Source organism: Mixophyes fleayi, chromosome 6 (assembly GCF_038048845.1).
Source record: "Mixophyes fleayi isolate aMixFle1 chromosome 6, aMixFle1.hap1, whole genome shotgun sequence".
NCBI classification, from domain to species: domain Eukaryota; kingdom Metazoa; phylum Chordata; class Amphibia; order Anura; family Limnodynastidae; genus Mixophyes; species Mixophyes fleayi.
In genome coordinates, this window is record NC_134407.1 from 28,961,914 (window position 1) to 28,982,331 (window position 20,418).

At 38.2% G+C, this 20,418-nt stretch overlaps 1 protein-coding gene across 4 annotated transcripts in view; it reads right to left on the minus strand.

Annotated features, from left to right (window-relative positions):
• Positions 1-20,418, minus strand: part of EXOC6 (exocyst complex component 6) — a 213,470-nt gene that overhangs the window by 143,007 nt on the left and 50,045 nt on the right. For all 4 annotated transcript variants that reach the window (XM_075216143.1, XM_075216146.1, XM_075216145.1 and 1 more), the window contains exons 3-8: positions 16,458-16,505; positions 16,279-16,369; positions 13,844-13,889; positions 7,164-7,368; positions 2,956-3,111; positions 2,028-2,096 (exon numbers count right to left, since the gene is read on the minus strand). In XM_075216143.1, the coding sequence (XP_075072244.1) occupies positions 2,028-2,096; positions 2,956-3,111; positions 7,164-7,368; positions 13,844-13,889; positions 16,279-16,369; positions 16,458-16,505 (615 nt within the window). The remainder of the gene's footprint in view (positions 1-2,027; positions 2,097-2,955; positions 3,112-7,163; positions 7,369-13,843; positions 13,890-16,278; positions 16,370-16,457; positions 16,506-20,418) is intronic.

Below are 20,418 nucleotides of genomic sequence, written 5' to 3' on the forward strand. Positions count from 1 at the left end.
AAACCTGTAAAGAGTATAGCCAAAGAACAGTAAAACTGTGAGACAGATTTACAATAACAGGCAGCAGACACAGTCATTTCCCCAGGAAAAACAAGTGTTAACAACTATGCAGCATTTGAAGAGAGGGAGCAGTAAGAGAAATGGGGGACTTTTAGTCAGATAAAGCTTGTTCCTCCTCCCTTTTCTCTCTCACTTTTTTTTTTAAATTTCCCAACTTTAATAAAACTGCCCAATTCACTTGTATTGCCATGGTTGAAGCTGTAAGCACCACAGCCCCCTGTCTCTGCCTATCTAAGGGGAGACTGGGTCTGCTGCTGTGGCTCCCGACACAGCCCCACCATTCTGGGTCCCTGGATGACACCTCCAATATCCAGGTGACCCTTTGCCAGGAGCCCCATGAATGAGAGCGGGATGCGGCATAGGAGCGCCAGCGGCGCTCATGTCCCTTTTCACCTAGTGAACATTGCTGACGTGTAAAGACAGAAAAAATGAAACTAAAAATTATTTTTATAAACACTACAAAAATATCCCTGGACAGAAACTATCCTGTACTGGGAAGTTTGGTCAATGTAAAGTCAAATCTCCACAGACTCTAAGTGAACTGCTCCTACAGTCGAAAATGATTATGAGAAAAGTTAGAGGAATTGTTTAGCTTTATACTACACCTTGGAACAAAGCGTCTCTCCTAAGTAATGTCCTATTATAATGTTCCTAGTGTAGGTGCTATTTCTGGAAGAAGATTCCATAGTCTCATAGAAGATCATGATATTCTGCCTGACTGCTCTGCCATGTTGTTCTGCACTATGCATAGAGTGTTCTGAAAAGCTCCTTCTTCCAATCAGCTTTTTTCTGTTCTGAAGAAACTAACACGACAGGTCTGAGATTTATCCTTTGTGCATCTTCACGGACACGGACTTGATTTGTACAATTTTGCTGCATAATGTTCCCTTTCCCCAGCCATGATACAGTATATCAAACCAGTCAAACTTTGCAGGCTCTGCATTAGAAATTCGCATTTCCCTCCTAAACCTGGACTTCTTTATCATTATGACACAACTATAAAATTTTTATTACAGGAAACCAGGTCTGAGAAGATTTATGGCGCTTGGGAAGTTACAGGACTAATCACGAGAATCTCAATTCAGAAGCTCAGGGAGACTATTAAGAAGGGATATGGCAGTTTGATGTGGTTGAAGTACAATAAAAAGACAACTAAAGGTCAGTTTAAAAAAAATGTGATTAGATTTAAATTAGGTCATTATAAAATTGTCAAAAACAAACACTTAGAGCTTTACTGTAGGGCATTTTACATAATAAAAGTTTTACGTTAAGTTTATGATAGTTAAACTAGTTTGTTGAATGGTGACAACTTTATAAAGAAGCTGGATTTACCTGTATTTGAGATTAACCTCTTACTTCCCGCCCATTTCAAGTGTCCATTTCCATTTGTCAAATGTTTAACAACTCTTTTGGAAAGTCCTGAAGTTTGATTTACATGCTTCAATAATCTAATCTAATCTAAATGGTTTCATTCATGAATAAGGACAACCATCTTCAACTGGTTGTGGATCTCTGCTTTTCCTGTGGGGCTGTTTTTCTTGTTCCACACATCTGACTATTGTCATACAGGTGAAACCATAAACAGGTTTATATACATACATGGAAACATTAACATCTGGAGGTGTGAAACTAGTTTCTAGATATACCATCACAATAAATAACTGCCAACAGCTGGCTAAGAGAAAGATTTGGGGATATTTGCAGTTAATGGTGCAGTTTACTTTCTACAGTTTTCACTTCTCGGGTGGTTAAAAGACACAGGGGTATATTTACTAAACTACGGGTTTGAAAAAGTGGAGATATTGCCTATAGCAACCAATCAGATTCTAGCTGTCATTTTGTAGAATGCACTAAATAAATGACAGGTATAATCTGATTGGTTGCTATAAGCAACATCTCCCCTTTTCCAAACCCGCAGTTTAGTAAATCTAGCCCACATTCTATCTGATCGTCAGAGTTGTACTTACCAAAACTGAATAGATGTGGAGACAACGATACACAGGTGTAAAGTCTACTAAATCCTGGACACTTTGAACCTGCAGAATATATGAGATCATCATCACCAATTATTTATATAGCACCACATATTCCACAGCGCTGTACAGAGAATATTTGTCAGCAACCAGAGCACCCGGAGGAAACCCACGCAAGCATAATGAGAACAGGCAAACTCCACACAGATATGGCCCTGTTCAGGAATTGAACTCATGACCCCAGTGCTGTGAGGCAGAAGTACTAACCACTGAGCCACCATGCTAACAACTGAACCACCATGCTCGATCTGCTATGAGATGTAGAGTATGTATTGACAAATGAGGGTTCTTATCGAAGCCCTACCACTTAACGGTTCTATTATATATGCACTGTCCCCTAATTATCAAAGCCAAAGATGTTTGATGTAAGTCTGAACATCTGCCCACATACACAGCCTTTTGGATGGTCACAAGCAAGCAGCAGATCAACAACAACAACCAGCCATCCCGATTAACATCTAATAAGGATATATTAGGCACAGACTAGTATTGGTTAAAAATATGGGTGTCTGATGACATCAATCTGCTAGTTTGTGTGGTCATTTATTCAGTGGGCATCATGTTAACTGGGCCTGATCTATTCTATCTAGTTATCCACATTTGTAGCCAAAACGGACACTGATCAGGTCACTTGGTGCTCAGCTTAACCCTGGTTTTTGTTTTGCATAAACTATTTGCATACATTATTCAATATTTTATCAAACAGTAATGATATTACTATGATTTGTGAGGCACATTCCCCCTGTCAAATAGTCCCAATAGTGCTCTGCAGCGCTGTTAATTTTTTATACTTAAGAACCAAGATTACGTTTACATGAACTCCAGTGGAGCCCATGTCAACTTCAGTAGAAAATAAAGATACCTCTTCCTCTTGGTCCTCATCTTGCAGTGTCTGATTTTGTGATTTAATTCCATCTTCATCTTCGGAGACATGGCCATTAATGATGTACATGGGTTTCTTGTATGCAACATTGGTTTGTTTGTATAATGCTACATGGAATGTTTTCTGCTGCTGTGCCTGTGTTTAATGGGGAAAGAGAAAATAACCAAGAAGTAGCTGGATTAACATTAGAGGGAGTAAAATACAATGCAAAGTCTTCCTCATAGCAGAAGACAATGATAATCTTTTTAGTATTAAACCAAATTAAAATACAGTATAAAAAGGCATATTGTAACATCCATAAATACACAAGTAAAAGTTCCCATAGCCAGGAGTATTACTGTCATAAACTAGGAGAGCAACTTAAATGTTAGGAACAATTATATATGTATCAAAATATTTATTTGCATTGAAAAGACAATATCACCGCACTTTTACCTATTTGCATATGGCTTCTGTAAGACAACACACTTTCTCTTCTTACTTGCACACACAGCCAATCAGCAGCCACACTCTGCACTGGATACAGGAGGACATACACAGTGATTGGATTAGACTCTCACATACTTGTTTATAAGTGGTGGTGGCAGTGGAAGAGGATCTGAGGAGACAAATGCTCCTACCACAGAACCTCCTGAACTCCTTCTGTAATAGACTGGACCATTATTAGACATGGTTTTCAAATGTGGTGGGAAGATGATCAATATTGTCCTCTATGTGCAGTCACCTTCCAACTGCAGTACTGTGATTAATCCAGGTGCTCCGCTTCAATGGTGAATGACCGCATCTCATAGGATTTGGTCAGATGCGTGTGTGACCAAATTGGACAATGACCCTGTTGCCAGGTCCAAAATAACAGTAGTTACAATGTTTCATATTGTACATTACCTTACTATTTTATTGTACCTAACTGAAAACTGATGTCTTCTTTTCTCAGCCATTTATTATCATTATTATTATTGTAGATAGTCAATACGGGGGATGATGAGAGAATGGATAATAGTTTTGGTTGCATGTTTTACGGTGGAGTGGACAGGACTGGGAGAGAGTCTGTGAAGAATAAAGCAGCGGGAGAACTGAAGGCAGCAGGCTTGGGAGATTGAGGAAATTGTGGTGTTGTTGACAGTGAGGGAGAAAGGAGGGGAGATGATGACTCTGTATGGAGGGAAAACAATAAGTTCTATTTTGGACTTGGTAGCGTTGGGACATCAATGTGGAGATAGCAGAAAGACAGTTGGCTACATGCGATAGTATAGAAGGGATGAGGTCAGGGGAAGAGATATATATATTTGGGTGTTGTCAGCATAGAAATGGTACTGGAGGCCGAAAGAGCGAATTAGTTGCCCCAGAGAAGAGGTGTAAGTTAAAAAAGTAAAGGGCCTTGGGAAGAGAGACAGGTCGAAGAGGTGAGATAGAGGTGGGCATGCAGTGAGGGAGAGGGATGGGGAAGTTGGGAAGGAATAGGGGACAGGTTTTAGGGTGTGATGATCAGATGAGTGCAGATACTTTGTCTTCAGATACAGGAGAGAATGAATTGAGGGCGAATTGGGGTCTGTAGGTGAAGGTGGGTAGAGTGGGTGGAATTTGGCATGAGGAAATATCTTGTCGAATGGTGTCGATTTTGTCTTTAAAGTAGGTTGCAAAATAATGGTCTGTGAAGGAGGGAGAAATTTAAATCTCATTTAAAGCTCAGAAAGCTGTGCCTTTAATTGTTTTACTAACAGGAACTATGGAGTGTTGTGAACAGAGAGAGCTTATAGTTATTTATAAGGGATAAATCATAACTGCAGTGTTAATAGGTTATATCAAATGAATCCATAGATAAATTGAGCTATTAAATTGTAAAATGTGAAGACAGAGAGTCTGATGTAAATGTATTTGATGGCTTTGCACATCCCAGTGTGAGAAGATAACCATGTCACCTGTGGCAGCTTCAAAGAGCTCTTGCTGTGAGATATATCCTGACATAAGTTAGTTTTTGGACTCCTGAATAGACTTTGTGGGGCCGGTCACAGTTGGATATCCTTGCAGCCAAGGCAGCATTTTGAAGGCCTGTACAAGTATATAGAAATATGAGCTTCAAAGGAAAATGCCTTCATAGTTCATATTCATATGTCACTCTATACTGAGGAGCAGAAATCGCACCAGGGTTGTGAATGACAGGTACGGGTGGTATCCGGGAACAGTTAAAATCACATATCTTTGGAAAAGGTATGTCACAATGTCAAAATTTCATCATGTTTGGTATCAAAAGATGGACAGAGTCATAGGGGATTTATTAATGATAAAATTGGATCGATGTGACGCTCTACAGAAAAGTTAGATCACATAGTAGAATTGGTTAGTAAATCAGGCAACATGCAAATGGTGACTGAAAAAAGTGTCACAGGATAGAAAGAGGTATGTAAGTGTCTTTAAAAGGCTGAGACCAGGTATAGCAAATTGTCAGACTTTTTGGGAAATTAATTCACATTGATAAGCTGACCATCTGCCAAGCCAATTTCCTTTGGCCAGAAAAGGCAATTCACGTAAGTGCCATTCTGAATGTAACCCCTTTTATTTTAAACTGTATTGCTTGTGTATGTTCTCTCAATCTATTAATTGTTATTAATTATTTTTTTATATTTGAATGCCCTGTACTTTTGTATATTAAATCTATAATTTAATATGTTGTGTCCTTGATACTCTAACGAATCCATTAGCCTGTTAAGAAGAAATAGCTCAGCCAAGTTAACCCTTTGAATGCCAGTGTGTGATTTGTTGATACATTTGATTAACAAGCTGTGTGTGCTTGCATTTACATTTGTGTAACAGTCTGGAGGTGTGAAGAGTTAACCCTTTGCTTGCTGGTGTGGGTCTTGCTAGTGTTTGGATAGCTAGAAGCCTTGTGTGCCAGTGTGGGACAGTATATTGGGGTCCTCTTGCCTGTATTCAATAGGTGGTGGCAAACCTGAAGTGTCTGGGGGTGTGAGAGCGCTGTGTTTGGGGGCGATTCAGTAGGTCTATAACCTGCGTGATAGGTAGAGAAAGACTGCAGGCTGGAATCGTGTGACTTCATACAGCAAACACCCCCAAATGCACTGCAGCTGGGAGCGTGTTCGTGACATGGAGCATAATGGACAAGCCAGCAAACAGAGACAAACCTTTATCTCAAATATCTTCAGTATTAAGGTCCCAATTACTTCACATATAAATGTGCCTCTTTTGCAGCTCTTTTAAAGAAAGCAACATACATTTTAGATTTAAGGATCCTTTCTATCCAACCTTCCCTCATTTTGTGCCAAAAATAAAATCCAACCCTACCACCAAAAATCCCTTCATTATACTGGTAAATTGTCTTTAGATGTGCCAGGGATAGTACTGTGTCATCTGAAGAGCAATGACTTGAGGACTGAACATGACATGATGCAGTGGAAATGGGATAACTTTCTCTCCATCTCCTCCAAAACACAACGGTTGTATCTTTATCCTGCGTTAAATCAGAACTTCACTAACCTAAACTACATAGAACCATTCACATACATTGTTAAGGTTGAATGGCACATTCTCTAGTTGTGGAACAACCCATTATAAATTGGACTGCTGAAAGCCAGGTTGTTTGTCTGACGTGAACCTTATCTATAGATTGGGAATTTTAGCATTGATTTCCCCAATTATTTATGTGTCACAAATGAGTGGTGCATTTGCACATTCTTCTCTTTGGTTAAATATGCCCAAGGCTGAAATATGTGATGTTCTGAAGCTGGAGTACTCTCACACAACAGCAATTAAGAAACTCTGTTTTCCATTCATGCAATGGTGCTCGAGCAGTCAAAAGATGTGTTCAATTCATGGCTGTTTGTCATGACTCGGGGAACATCAGAATGCCACATTTATTACGTCAGTTTGCCTGTACATAGCAGGCAATGTAAGTAGCAACTTCCTATCGTATAAGCACTCTCTATGGATAGTGCAGTCAAATATAGAGTGCAAGTTACCAGTACGAAGACTGATGTTCAAAGGTCCTGTGTGTCACTAATGTCTATGAACCAATCCAAGCAGATGATTGCTGTGATGTGATCACTATGTTAACAAGTGCTTAGATTGAGTTAGCCTTATAGTGATTGCAGCACAGATATCACAGCTTGGGCCGGTGATAAGGTATGTACTGTTGATTTGACTCCCATGGGGAAAGAAGAATGAAAACTTACTTGCTTCATGGCAGTCTCGCCTATTTTGTCGGAATGTTTCCTGATACTCTCTAGAAAGTCTTTTAGACCCGACATGGAGATCTCCTTGATTCCTTCTCGTAACTTGGGGAGAGTCTCACCCATCAACTGGCAGAAACGATACTGGGACACTTTTGGGAGATAAATATGTTCAAGTTGGTCCATTGTTTTTAGGGCAGAGTAATACCTGATGACGGAAAGGCATATTGTTAGTGCCTGAAAACAATAGGTTATTTTCACAATGAAACACAGCATAATGACAAAATAACTCATCATTAAGCAAAACCACAGTACTAGGCGTATTTCTTAAACACAGCTATCTCAAACATACAATGATGTGTGTGTCTGTGTGGTAGGGAATATAGACTGTAAGCTCTAATGGGGCAGGGACTTGAATGAATGATTAAATAATCTCTGCAAAGCTCAGCTGAATATGTAGGTGCAATATACGTCATTGTGAATAAATAAATATTTCTGGCTATAGATTGTATTCCATTTTCCTCAGTAAGGCAAATACAGTAGTCACTTGTTTTTGTTTATTAACATATATGTTTCCCTGACCTTAACTGGCTGAAATGGCATCCAATCAGCTTTATCAATATATATGCACTGAGTGGTTTATTCATTGAGAATTCTTCAAGCTTTGGAGGAATGACCAGTGCCCATGGATGAATTTCTTGGGATCTACAGAGCTCTTGGACACAGAAACGATGCAGTTTTTTTTATCAGGGAAAGGGTTGATCAGACTAAAAAAAGAAGATTTTATTTCGGTATTCAGCAGGAAAAGATCATTTAATTATAAATTATGGGGCCATTTTTTAATGAAGGCAGCAATAATAATATATTTAGTTACACAAGAGGGCTCTACATTTAATTATAACACTACTGGGGGCACTAATTAGTTATTATATATCTATCAGGGGCAGCAGTGGCGGAATTAGCATTGATGCAGCAGGTGCAGTGGAGGTAATGGAGACCGCTGTATGGGGAACTAGTCAGCTGTGAGCCCCAGTTCCCTCCTCCCTGCACTGGGGGCCACAGCTCTGTAGTTCTGCCTCTGAGGGGCAGTATTTATTATTTATATAATGGGGCCACTGATTATTATTTATTTCTATAACAGGCCTCCAATGGTCAGAGGCTGTAGATACTATTTCTGTACCTAGAGGGGACAATATTATTTATTGAACAATAAGGCCAACATTAGCAGCACACGCTCTTGTGACCCTATATTTTAACATTTTTAACTTGCTATCCACAGGTCTTGGGGGGGGGGGGGGGTGAGGTACAGGCTGGAGGGTGTAACAGGAGGGGCCGAATCCCACAGCCTGCATGCTTGTCATTGTTAAAAATCGGGATGGCAGCTTCAAATCTCTCGGTTGAAAAAAGTGCAATTTTACGTGAGGCTTAGCTTTTTGTACATCTGTCAGCACACACAAAATCGTCCAAAACATACGGTTTTGAAAGACCACACTATTGTGACGTTACCCCCGAGTGTGCTTCGCAAATAAGGCCCAGGAAAGGCAGCTAATTTGTGGGCTTCTTCAAACCTGAACAGAATTGGGCCTATCAGTTCACTTGGAAGTAGTGACATCACTGAGTTATAAGGAACTTGCTCTGTATACTGTAGAATGAGTGACAGGTCTGGGTTACAAAAGGTATAGCTAGCATAGCTGAAATGTTTTGCAAGCCAAGGTGATCACGGAAATAAACTACAGGGGTATTACAGTATCAGCAAAGCTTAACATAGGCGGGAACTGCAAAATCAACACATTTGCTGCATAAACACAACCTGGGATGTGAGAGCTTCCCCCAAAATATTGCAGTTAAAAAAATTGTAATTCTTTTAAAACATTTCACCTAACCATTAAAAACCTAACACTTGTCCCCGTATTACTTCAAACGTAAGTTATAAAAAAAAAAAAAAAAAAAAAGCTATGCACATATAAATATAGTTCAATGTAAGTGTTATTTTGTTCGGCACAGAGCTGTGGTTGCGGTTAATAGGATCAAACTGGCAAGACGTTAAAGTAAATAACGTGGTCAGTGAACATGTGAATGTGTAGGTTGGTGTAAGCCGTAAATTAGAATACCACAGATGAGTTTCAAGACTCTTTCATCCAATTTCCAAAAGAGCAGCTCCACATGGCGTGACCTCTTGGGAGATAATTCCGTAACGGCATTAAAATCATATAAACGGTTTTATTCAAATTATACAAATCAGCTTATCACAACACTGTTGATTCATCTGGAAGGTTTTTCAGTGCTGTTACTGAAATCAGAATTAGCATAATCCAACTTAAACCCATTCTTGAGCCCCTTGCTAATTATATATCTCCAGCTCAAGGCCTTGCCCTTTCAACATCTGCTTGGAAGGGAGCTTTGAATCTTTTTTTTAATTTGTAGGTCATTTGCAGGTCAGGATTTATGTTGTATTGCATGCGTTTTACATTTAACACAACTAGAAAATGGTTATACATCGCTCATCCTTAGTACCGACATATCTAGGATGGATAAAAGTCTCATGTATTTGAAATAGTTCAAAAATTCTCAAAACCAAATCTTTCAATTACCTACTAAAGTATAAAAGTAACATGTACGTTGTTTTTAGGCTGTGTAGCCACAACTATGTTTGCTACTTCAGCCTGAGCTGCGTTTAGATGGTAGAAACTCTATTGTGAATGAGATCTCTGCGCTTTATCTTGCAGTCATGGTCAATTCTGTTCAGTGTTTTGGAAGAATGGACGAATCACAGGACACTGTGTAGTACGGTCAGCCAATCACCACACAGGTATGGGATGCAGTCACAAGCACAATGTAAGTTGCCCATCTGATGAATGCTATAGTAACTTACAGCTGGGAGACAATGAATGCAAGAAGGTATTGAAAAGATTTAGATTCTATATTGTAGCACTTTCAGAACTGTTCAGCTAAAGGCATGTCAGCTACACATACCGTGGGCAGGCATTTCGAGCGCATAACCAAATTTGAACTGGTAGCCAATGAGATCACTGTGGCAGGAAACACTTAGTGTACCTGCTACCCTAACAGAGGTTTGGAACAAAGCACCAAGATGGTCTGCCCTGTGGATGCAAGGCGCAGCTTTCAGGCAACAGCTTTCCAAACTGGCATTGCGCCTATGTGTGTCGACAGCTCAAAAAATCTAAAAGAGACTTTCTGTACAAACATATAAATCTCAAATCAACTGCTTTCTTCCCTATCCTTACTTTTATTGTCACTACTCATATTGATCTTTTTTGTAATCACTCTATATTTGTTGTTTGCTCAGTGTGATTTATGCTATGTACTGTTTAAAGATTGAAAAATACCCTAATAAAATAAGTTTAAAAAAAAAATTAAAAAAAATCTCAAATCAAAAGTTCAAATCCCTCCCCCATTTTGAACCACCCCTTTCCTTAAATAAAACATTTCAAATTCTCTTCTAAAATGCTGCTTGGTTTATCTTTATATGAGGCTTAAATTAATGAAGAGAGGGGACATCGAGTGCCATGGAAATATGATTCTCCACCAAACTGCAACTGAAAGGGACAAAATTAAATTAAAAGTACAGAATCCTAATTAGTGTTTCCCTTCAAAGTACATAGTCTATGAAAGTTTACTTGTTTTATATTGTGACAGCACAGACTAGTTGAGAGCCCATAGATCATCAATTAACCTTTTTAATACAAATGTATGTAACAAATATAAAAATACCCAACTAGTATAAAAACACACTTTTAAAATTTGATGCATTATGTAAAAAATTCCAAAAATGGGACTACATTGGGAAAAAAAAACATTGCTGGTCTCTTGATCTGCAAAGGATACATTCAAGGTCAATTATCTTGCGGTTTAAACTGTAAATTCATTTATAATGTGTTATGATAGATTAAGTAGATATTAATGAACTAGGAAGAGATCATTATTTCTGTCTTCCAACTGCGCTCCCCAAGGATCTAATTTATTGCTGCTACATAAATTGTTTTAGATGGTGTAAAATATTAAAGGATAATATTCTATCTCCTATGATTATATTTTCATTACATTTCATGCTGTTTAACTTAAAATTGTTTTTCTGAACCCTTCATTATGTTTTTTTTACAAATTGCGCTATTTATATGCAGCATCTGCTCGCTGTCAAAACCAGATATATGAGATAAAAGCGTAAATGTACATGGCTTAGGGCAAAATTTTTCCTAAGGGGCAAAATTACTAAGGGCTGCACACCACAATCTCCACAGTACATTCCTTCTGCTTCTTACTGGCTGGGAGCAGCCATTATGATCAATATGTAAGTGGCCAGTGCTGTGTTGTATATGGCCAAAGCAATAACGTTTTCATCGCAATGCTTTCCAATTAATAGCTTTTTTTTATTTTTTTGTTAATAGAAATGTGAACATGTAAAAATTCACCTTTAGCCTGCATTGATGGGGCTAACCATGCAAATACTATTTTCATTAGATAGATTCAACAGCCAAAGGTGTATTCAATTGCCAGCGAGTTGGTTTTTTTAACGCTGTTTTTTTTATCATTTTCGAGCGGGTTAACTTTGCCAGCAATTCAATTCCATTTTTAACGCTCAGTTTTTTTTCACGAAATGGTCCTCTCTCGCTCCAGTAGAAGGACTATTGAAGGTATAGGGTGTGCGAGAGGCAGCCGCGTTAAAAGCTATTCAATTGTTTTTTAACGCGGTGCATTAAACAGGCAAATATGCTGGTTTATCTCACACCTCTTTGGGGTGTATTAAAAATAAAAAACCTCTGAAAAGTATTTGAAATCATGTAATAATGTGGAAAAAAAAAGTTAAACTTATGTTTATCACTAATGCCTAACATGTAAAAGATGATTTTCTTGTGAAAAAATAATGAAATAAAATAAACATAAAAAAATAAATAAATCACAAATTAATTATATTTATATATGTTTTTGGTACAAATATAAATGTAGTAATGTGTTTTGACATGGTATAGATGATTCTATGGTAAAAAAAATAGTTCAATTAAAAAATATGCTAAAGAAAGTACTGTAATGTAGATATTATCAATGTGTAATGCAATCTAATGTATGGAAATGTATGCAAAACCTTTTTTTTGTGTTATACATGACTGCGTTAAAACTCCACTTTACTCCCCACAATGTTTAATGCGCGGGGACAGTGCTCCATCTTTTTCAATTGAATTGCACGAGTTTTCACGCTGCGCTAACTAAAACGGGTCGGTATTACAGTTAAAAACCTGCGGGAGATTATTTTTTTTTCAACGCTGCGGGGCGGGGTCTCGCGGACAATTGAATACCCCCCAAAGAGTGAAAAAACAGTGCAATGATCAACGATAGTTTAGCCTCTTGATAACTTGCTTGTGTGTTCTGTAACTTTTTACATAGAGTGCAGTGTCAGTGGTGGGTTACTGATTTGGAAATAAAGTGTTTGCAGGTACAGTACAATGAGATGTAATTTACAAGACATAAAACACAGAAAATATGAAGGGGTATATTTACTAAACTGCGGGTTCGAAAAAGTGGAGATGTTGCCTATAGCAACCAATCAGGTTCTAGCTCCCATTTTGTAGAATGTACTAACTAATTGATAACTAGACTTTGGTTGCTATAGGCAACAACTCCACTTTTTTGAAACCCGCAGTTTAGTAAATATATCCCAAAATGCAGTCAGTATTTAACTTATGTGCAAAACAGAAAACTAATTGTCACCCCTTGCATTGTAACATGGTTTTGTCCAGGAGACTTAAATAAGAAACTTCTTAATTTAAGTTCCTTAATGAATCAGGCCCCTAATGTGTAAGTGGTGCTCTGCCAATGAGACATGAACTGCCTGTAGTGAGAGCCAATGCCTTCTACTGTCACACAAAACTGGTAATTAGTAGTAAGGTTGAGAAAAAAGATAAAGAATCACTGAGTGATAACAACACTGAGTAGCAACAACTTCATACTCTCATTAATCATCATCATCATCATCATCATCATCAACAGTTATTTATATAGTGCCACTAATTCCGTAGCGCTGTACAGAGAACTCACTCACATCAGTCCCTGCCCCATTGGAGCTTACAGTCTAAATTCCCTAACATACACACACACACACACACACACACACACAGACAGAGGGAGAGAAAGACTAGGGTCAATTTTGATAGCAGCCAATTAACCTACCAGTATGTTTTTGGAGTATGGAAGGAAACCAGAGCACCTGGAGGAAACCCACGCAAACACAGGAAGAACATACAAACTCCACACAGATAAGGCCATGGTCGGGAATTGAATTCATGACCCCAGCGATGTGAGGCAGAAGTGCTAAGCACTAGGCCACTGTGCTGCCCTATTAATTAATTGTTTTTCTTACTCTAATTCAGTGGTGTGGGAAGTCCCGTCAGAGATTGGCGTGATGAGTGCCTGTGCGCACTTCGGGGTATTATGATAACTAAAATATTGCATGATTTAACTCATGTTAGGTTTAGAAGCTCTAGGAAAACATATATATATAATGCAATGTAAGGATAAATCTAATACTAGTGGACTCTCAACACATTTTATTACTTTTGTATTATTATTTTATTAAAAAAGCAAACAAAAATAAGTCAAGTATTCCTCCAGGATTGTCAGAGCAATAAATTATCCTTAATATTCTTTGCAAAGACTGTGATTAAACTCACCTTTTTGCGCTCATCTGTTCCTTTAGTTTGCTGTACATTTCTAAGGCTAAAATATAAAGAGACATATAAATACATATAAAATATAATACATTGAGGACAATATTACAACTTCACTGACCAAGGCATAATAAAAGAGTAAAGTAGAGTGTTCTTACAAATAATGTATTATCTACTTACTGTCAATGTGTAAAGTTTGGATAGTTTTACGTCCCCGAAAGGTGACTAGTAACAGCCAAAGAGAATACTGCACACAAGCAAGGTCCCAAATAACAAAGTGAGCGAGGGAATGGGCCCAGTGGTAATTAATAAATGTGAAATGTTACATCCAATTATCCAGACACTATTCCAAGGTGAAGTATATGTCTTCCTTTTGATGAAAGGCACACTACTTCTTTTCCATTTGTATATTTCTAGTATAAGTTGACTCTATAATCACGTTAATGATGCAGACATTTTCCAAGCTTCTATAAAGGTGATAATAGCTCTGCTTGCAGAGTTTAGACTTCTTACAGAGTCATAGCTTCTGTCACTGTTCCAAAATATTGTGATCTCTCTCTCCAACGACCTCCTGTCAATCGTATTATAGTGTGAATACTTAATAAAAGCAGCTTGTGGACAGAACCTAGTGCCGGTATGAGTGGGGAGCTATTGGGGACATAGCTAGGTCAACGGTTTGAAAAGAAACACTATGCAAAGAGTAAGGAAGACAAAGATACTAATAAGCATTTTGTAGGTTATGGAATTAAATGTCTCCTATCAAAACATTTATTTATATATGGTCAAAGCAACTTGTCAATATCTATTCTTTTCCGATTTATTCCTTACATATTAAATACGTTGACAACATGTAGAAACAGATTAAACAAGTAACATGCTAACAAAGTGGAAATTTTAACCATGTTATTAAAAGTCAATGTTACTAAATTATATGCATGTATGATAAAATAATATTACTGGAAACGTCACAGACGCCACTAATTTGAGGTGATTTCCCAAGCACATAACTGAAATCAGTGAGCAGTGTGGGAAAGCTGTACTAGTAACGTGAATGGGTAAGCAGCAATTATTTTTTGTTTTCAACATTTTGTGACTTTTGTATGGTGTTGTTTTATGCCTATACCGCAAATGTGTTTATTTTTCATTATTTATTTATTATTTTTAACACAAACCTTGGATAACAAAACAGATTTCTTTCTTCTAAGTTTGTCTAGAAACCAACAAATTAATTATGCTCTATCCTGGTGTCATGCTAGTTTCCATCCTATGTGGTTGGAGGTAGAAGCCTATGGCCACACAAACCAGAAGAGACCTGAGACTACATTTATCTAACCTTCTAAAGAGCAAAGTGGAAGTGTTACCCATAGCAACCAATCAGATTCAAGCTATCACTAGTAGTCTAGAAAATAATTGCTAGAATCTGATTGGTTGCTAATTGCAACACCCCCACTTTTTACAAGGTTTGATAAATCTACCCTCTGAAATTGCTTGTAACACAGCTCAAACTGTTACTTTTCTCTTTTTAAATAACGCATGGCCCTTTCTGGCCTCTGTAGCACAAAGCCAGCCTTGCCCCCAGGGTACAACGCACCCGGGTGATGTCCGGGTCTAACGCACAGACCTGGACATCAATGGATGAAAATTTGTTGATTAATGATATTCACAATGCTAAAAATATTTTAGTATCCGTCCGCAAAAAGCAACAATAATTAACATGCTTCAGCATGTGTGGCAAGTGTGAATGTGGAATATTAAGAAAGTACATTAAAAACAATCGCACACTTTATGGAAAATCTTTAGAAGACGCTTTGGAGAAGAAGGAAATAGTAAACTGAACTACAATGTCATTATAGCGTTGAGTGCAGACTGGAATTCAGATTTATAGACCTTAGCCAGGGGTTCATACCGGACATTTCCAACCTTTTAAAAAATGTATGTTACTGATAATATTCTTTTGAAGAATTTGCACAAAAGGCCAAAATTTTGCAGCTCCCCTGATCCCTGTATCCTCATATGACCAAGTAACTGAGAACTGCGTTCTGAAACCAATAATGGATTCTCTAAAGTTTGAGGATTTTGAGCTGGGCTAAACACCGCTTCCGTCACTCCCTGTCCTTTCCACAGTTAGTACACTAGAAGGGAGCCTGGATGCCCCTACTCTATATAAAGTACACACTTCCTACAGTGCAAGCGTATTTAATATAACGCTTTCCAAATGTAAGTTCCCCTTTAAGTAAATGTTAATGGTCTGCATTTACACACAGGTATAGATTTAATTATGTACATGTCCATCACTCACACTATAATCTCTCTCCCCGCATATCCTTTACCATCATAGCCATTTCTTAGCACTATGAAAAATAGTAAACCAGCGAGATGAGTCGATGCATTGATGCTATGTACACTGCATGCAGATATAGTATTCTTAGAATGCTCACCCGGAAGGCACAGTTGTAGTTTATCGACCACAGTTGCGATATTTCTTTGATGTATTCTACACCTGATGGTCTCTTCTGTCTTAGCGATGACCTTGGTTATAAAAAGGTGATATGATTCCATATTAGAAACAAACATTTCTTCCCATTACTGAAGCAGCTCTCTGGAAAGAATATCTTACCTCCTTCCCAGCTTCTTGAAGTTCTCGGTTGGTATCGGTAACTTGCACCTTGAACAAAATGATTTTGCCTTAGTTACAGAAATAAGCAACTAGTGCCCTAATGTATCTGCTCACCCTTATAATCAGATCATGATTCATGAGAGACTTCGAACAAAACCAGCCAAATTCAAATTAACTCTACAGTTTGAACTTGAACTTTTGCTCACAAAGGGCTTTTGTTAACTTTAATCACTTATGACAGTTTGTGCTAACAGAATATGTGGCAAACTTCTCAAATTTACTTGGGATTTTTGAACTCTTCTTGTTCCTGTGGGTCTGTCAAACAATTCAAATCATTGACCCAATTGGCCACTGGTCCCTTTTTGATAACCTCAATGAGGTCTATGCTCCATTCATTGTCCGCAAGAGATGGCGATGGCATTTTTCTTGTAATTAAACATTCATACTTTGCTGAATGCAGACACTGGGTGGCTGATTCACATCAAAAGTGGAAATCTACAAACCCCAGCAAGATTTCCATGCTGCAGGTGCAGACGGAGCGCAAACTCATATTTTCCCACATATTGAGTGACTCATTAGGTCATCATAATAAGGAAGCAAATTCGCCTTGATTCAAAATCTCATTAATTTCGGAAACAAAGATGTTCAATGACCTCATTGACGCCGCGTTTTGTTCCCTGTTATCTGAATATCATTTATATAATGGTCTTCCGATCATAAGCTCGGCTGAACTACGCTCGACCCGTCTGGTGAGCAGATTTTTGTTTGCAGAAGTGTAAAGAGAGCTAAGAGGGTTGGTACGGCGTGACCTCTGCTTAAACTTCTGACACTTCTCTGGAAGATGAAGCGTAATCTTCCCAAAGCCGAACACTGAGCACAGTTACAAGTGATATCCCCACACGTAATTGACAATTCTAGCACAGTCCCAAAGGGGAACGAGGGTAATTTGGCAGGAGTTGCTGGAAAGGATTTAAAAGGGAAAGAATGTTTTTGTGTTTTGCATAAAACTCACGAGCGACGTCTGTGCACCTGCACAACAAAACCGCAGCCTGAGAGAATGCAGGAGACTATCAGCCATTGATGTGCAGGTGCTGACATAGAGACATTTACTGACGCAGTGGTACACGCATGTACGAGAAAACTGCGCGGGTCTGACATGGAGAAAATAGTGAGCTAATGAGGATTAAGTTATTAATTAAGAAAACAAGGCAGAAGAAAGACTTTACTTTCTATGCCCTGCATCGGGGCTGACCAGAGGCACGTGGGCCGGATGCGGTCCTACAGAGCTTTGGCCATCAGTCTCCATGGAAGACAAAGATTCTGTTGCTTGACTTCATTTTTAGAATAATATTTATAGACTAAACATACAATTATAACATATCCAACCCTCTACATGTAACTTTAAGAAGAGCACTGATGTATATAAACAGACATGCAATAAAAAATGAGATTACCGATAACCTATTTTGCCCAAAGCCAATCAATCCCATCAACAATTAATTAACGGCTGAGACAAAAGCAATGCCTATATCTGTGCTCCTGATGGAGAGGGAATAGAAGACCCCTATTCCTCTTTAGCGTTAGATAAAATTTGAGAGTACTCCAAGGCACCTAGAGTAATGGGAAGTAGTAGGTAAGATGTGAAAGTGAATCTAAGAAAATGATCATATATGTGTATAGTTTAATAATACAAATATTTTAAAAATACAGTAATTGTAGCAAGAAAATATACATTTCACACAAATCAATATTTATTGGTAACGATAAATAGACATAAGCACAGTCCAATAACCCAGTAGTGTATGGTATACCAACAATGGGCCTGAGTCATTAAAGAGAGCAAAGCATAAAAAAGGAGTAACTTTGCACCTGGGCAAAACCATGTTACATTGGAGGGGGGGGGTAAATTTAAAATGTGAGGACAGATTTATAGTTGGGGTAGGGCATGTCCTAGATCAACTTTAAATTTCAATGTAAAAAATAAAGCTATCAAGTATTTGTGTTCTAGATGAAAAAACAGCCAGTATTTAACTTATGTGCAAAATAATAAACTAATTTGCACCCCTTGCATTGTAACATGGCTTGTCCTGGAGAACACTTACTCCTTTTTCTGCATTTTCTTTATGACTCAGGCAGAATAAGTTTAAAATATAAAATCCACACATCTTACCTACTACTCCCCATTACTCTATGTGCCTTGGAGTACTCTCAAATTCTATCTAACATTTAATTAATGTCTACTAAACAGAAGCTGATTGGATAAGTATTTTGTAACATGTAGATGTTCTCTTACGTGACAAAACTCCAGATATCAGGAACTTTACTGAGCTAAGTGAACAATGTGATTGAGTCATTTTGTGCTCCAAGAAGCTTATGTTGTGCTCTTCAACATAACTATTGACAATACTTACTCTATTCCATATACTTCTTATATTTTAGTGTCTGATCAATGTATTTTATTTGTACCATAGTTCCATTTTAGAAGCTTCAGATTCAATAAAATAATCAGTATAACAACTCACAGTCTGTTTAGCATTTATTGGGGGGAATTCAACGAGTCCACGAGACACTTTGTGTCGGAGATTGACAGAAAAAGAGGTGCGAGGAAATATGAGCGGAGATTTCTACAGTAATTGTCGATAATCTGCGCAGTGCTATGTCCGCACCCCACATCGCCGACAATTGAATTCCCCCATTCATTTGATTAATCAGAAACATAGAAGAGAGTATGTATATTACTTTCTCCTACTCTCTGTATCACACATCTCATCTGTTCTTCTAATGATAGCCACACATCAAAGTTGGGTAAACTTGTAGTTTTACTGTACACTACTCAGACAGTGTTGAATGTGTGGGCACAAACGATGGCTTTAACCAATAAAAGCCCTATGAAAAATAATCTGATTTTCATCTGATATGCTGCATTCAGTTGATGTCTGTATCAGCATTTGCTTGTGGTTATCGGTGGATCAAACATCAAAAAGAACTGAAAACAAAGTTTTGGGTGTAGTTCATTACTTCAAGTTACAATATAGAGTATTACAGCGTTCTTCTAATCCGGCGCTTCCCAAGACCTCCAATGGTCCTGCAGATTTCTCCTCTATGCTGCTACGCTGTTGTTTGACTCTTAGACAGGCAGCGCTGTTGTCTATGCCCCTCCCCTGTCATCTTCCCATTCATGCAAATAGCAAGTTCACAGGGGAGGGGCATCGGCAACACAATCGTCTGTTTGAAACAAGGCGGTCCTTAGTAACACAGCGGGAAGCAGCACTGACAAATTAGAGGCAGCACTCTGTATTGTAGTTTAACATACTGAACTCCACTCAAAGCTAAATTTAACATGTTGGGTCGACTCCTTCTTTCATTGAGTCCAACAGCTATGTAATTGACTAACCATGTGTATAGCCAAACAGGCCTCTGATTTGACTGCTCACTGATGAACAGGGTAGGGATAGGCTAATACGAGTTCCTCTGTATATTACTTTAATATTTATATAAGATGAGTCATAGTTAGAGGAAGGGACTGAATTTGACATTGGTGGTCCTTCATTTGTTTAAAAAATAATTCTAAATCATGTCTTCACCTCTAATGATAAAGCACTTGAACCCAGCAAAACACAAAAAGGTGTATTTAGTAACAGTGCAAATCCCAACCAATCAGATATCAGCTTTCATTAGTCTAACTTACACAAACCTGGCCTAAGGAATATCCGAATGGTTAATACAGGTTACAGCACATATACAATATTTATCCCATTCTCTTTAAAACACATCTGATGTGTATACTGTAGCGGCAGCCATTGTGTAGGCTGAACCAATATTCATGGGAACGCAGCCTATCAACTCACATGGAACCAGTGACATCACTGAGGCACTTAGTGTGTATGTGACAGGGGCATTTAGTTATAGATAAAACTCTTATACCAGACAAGTACTGACATGTAGCATGTAATCTAATTAT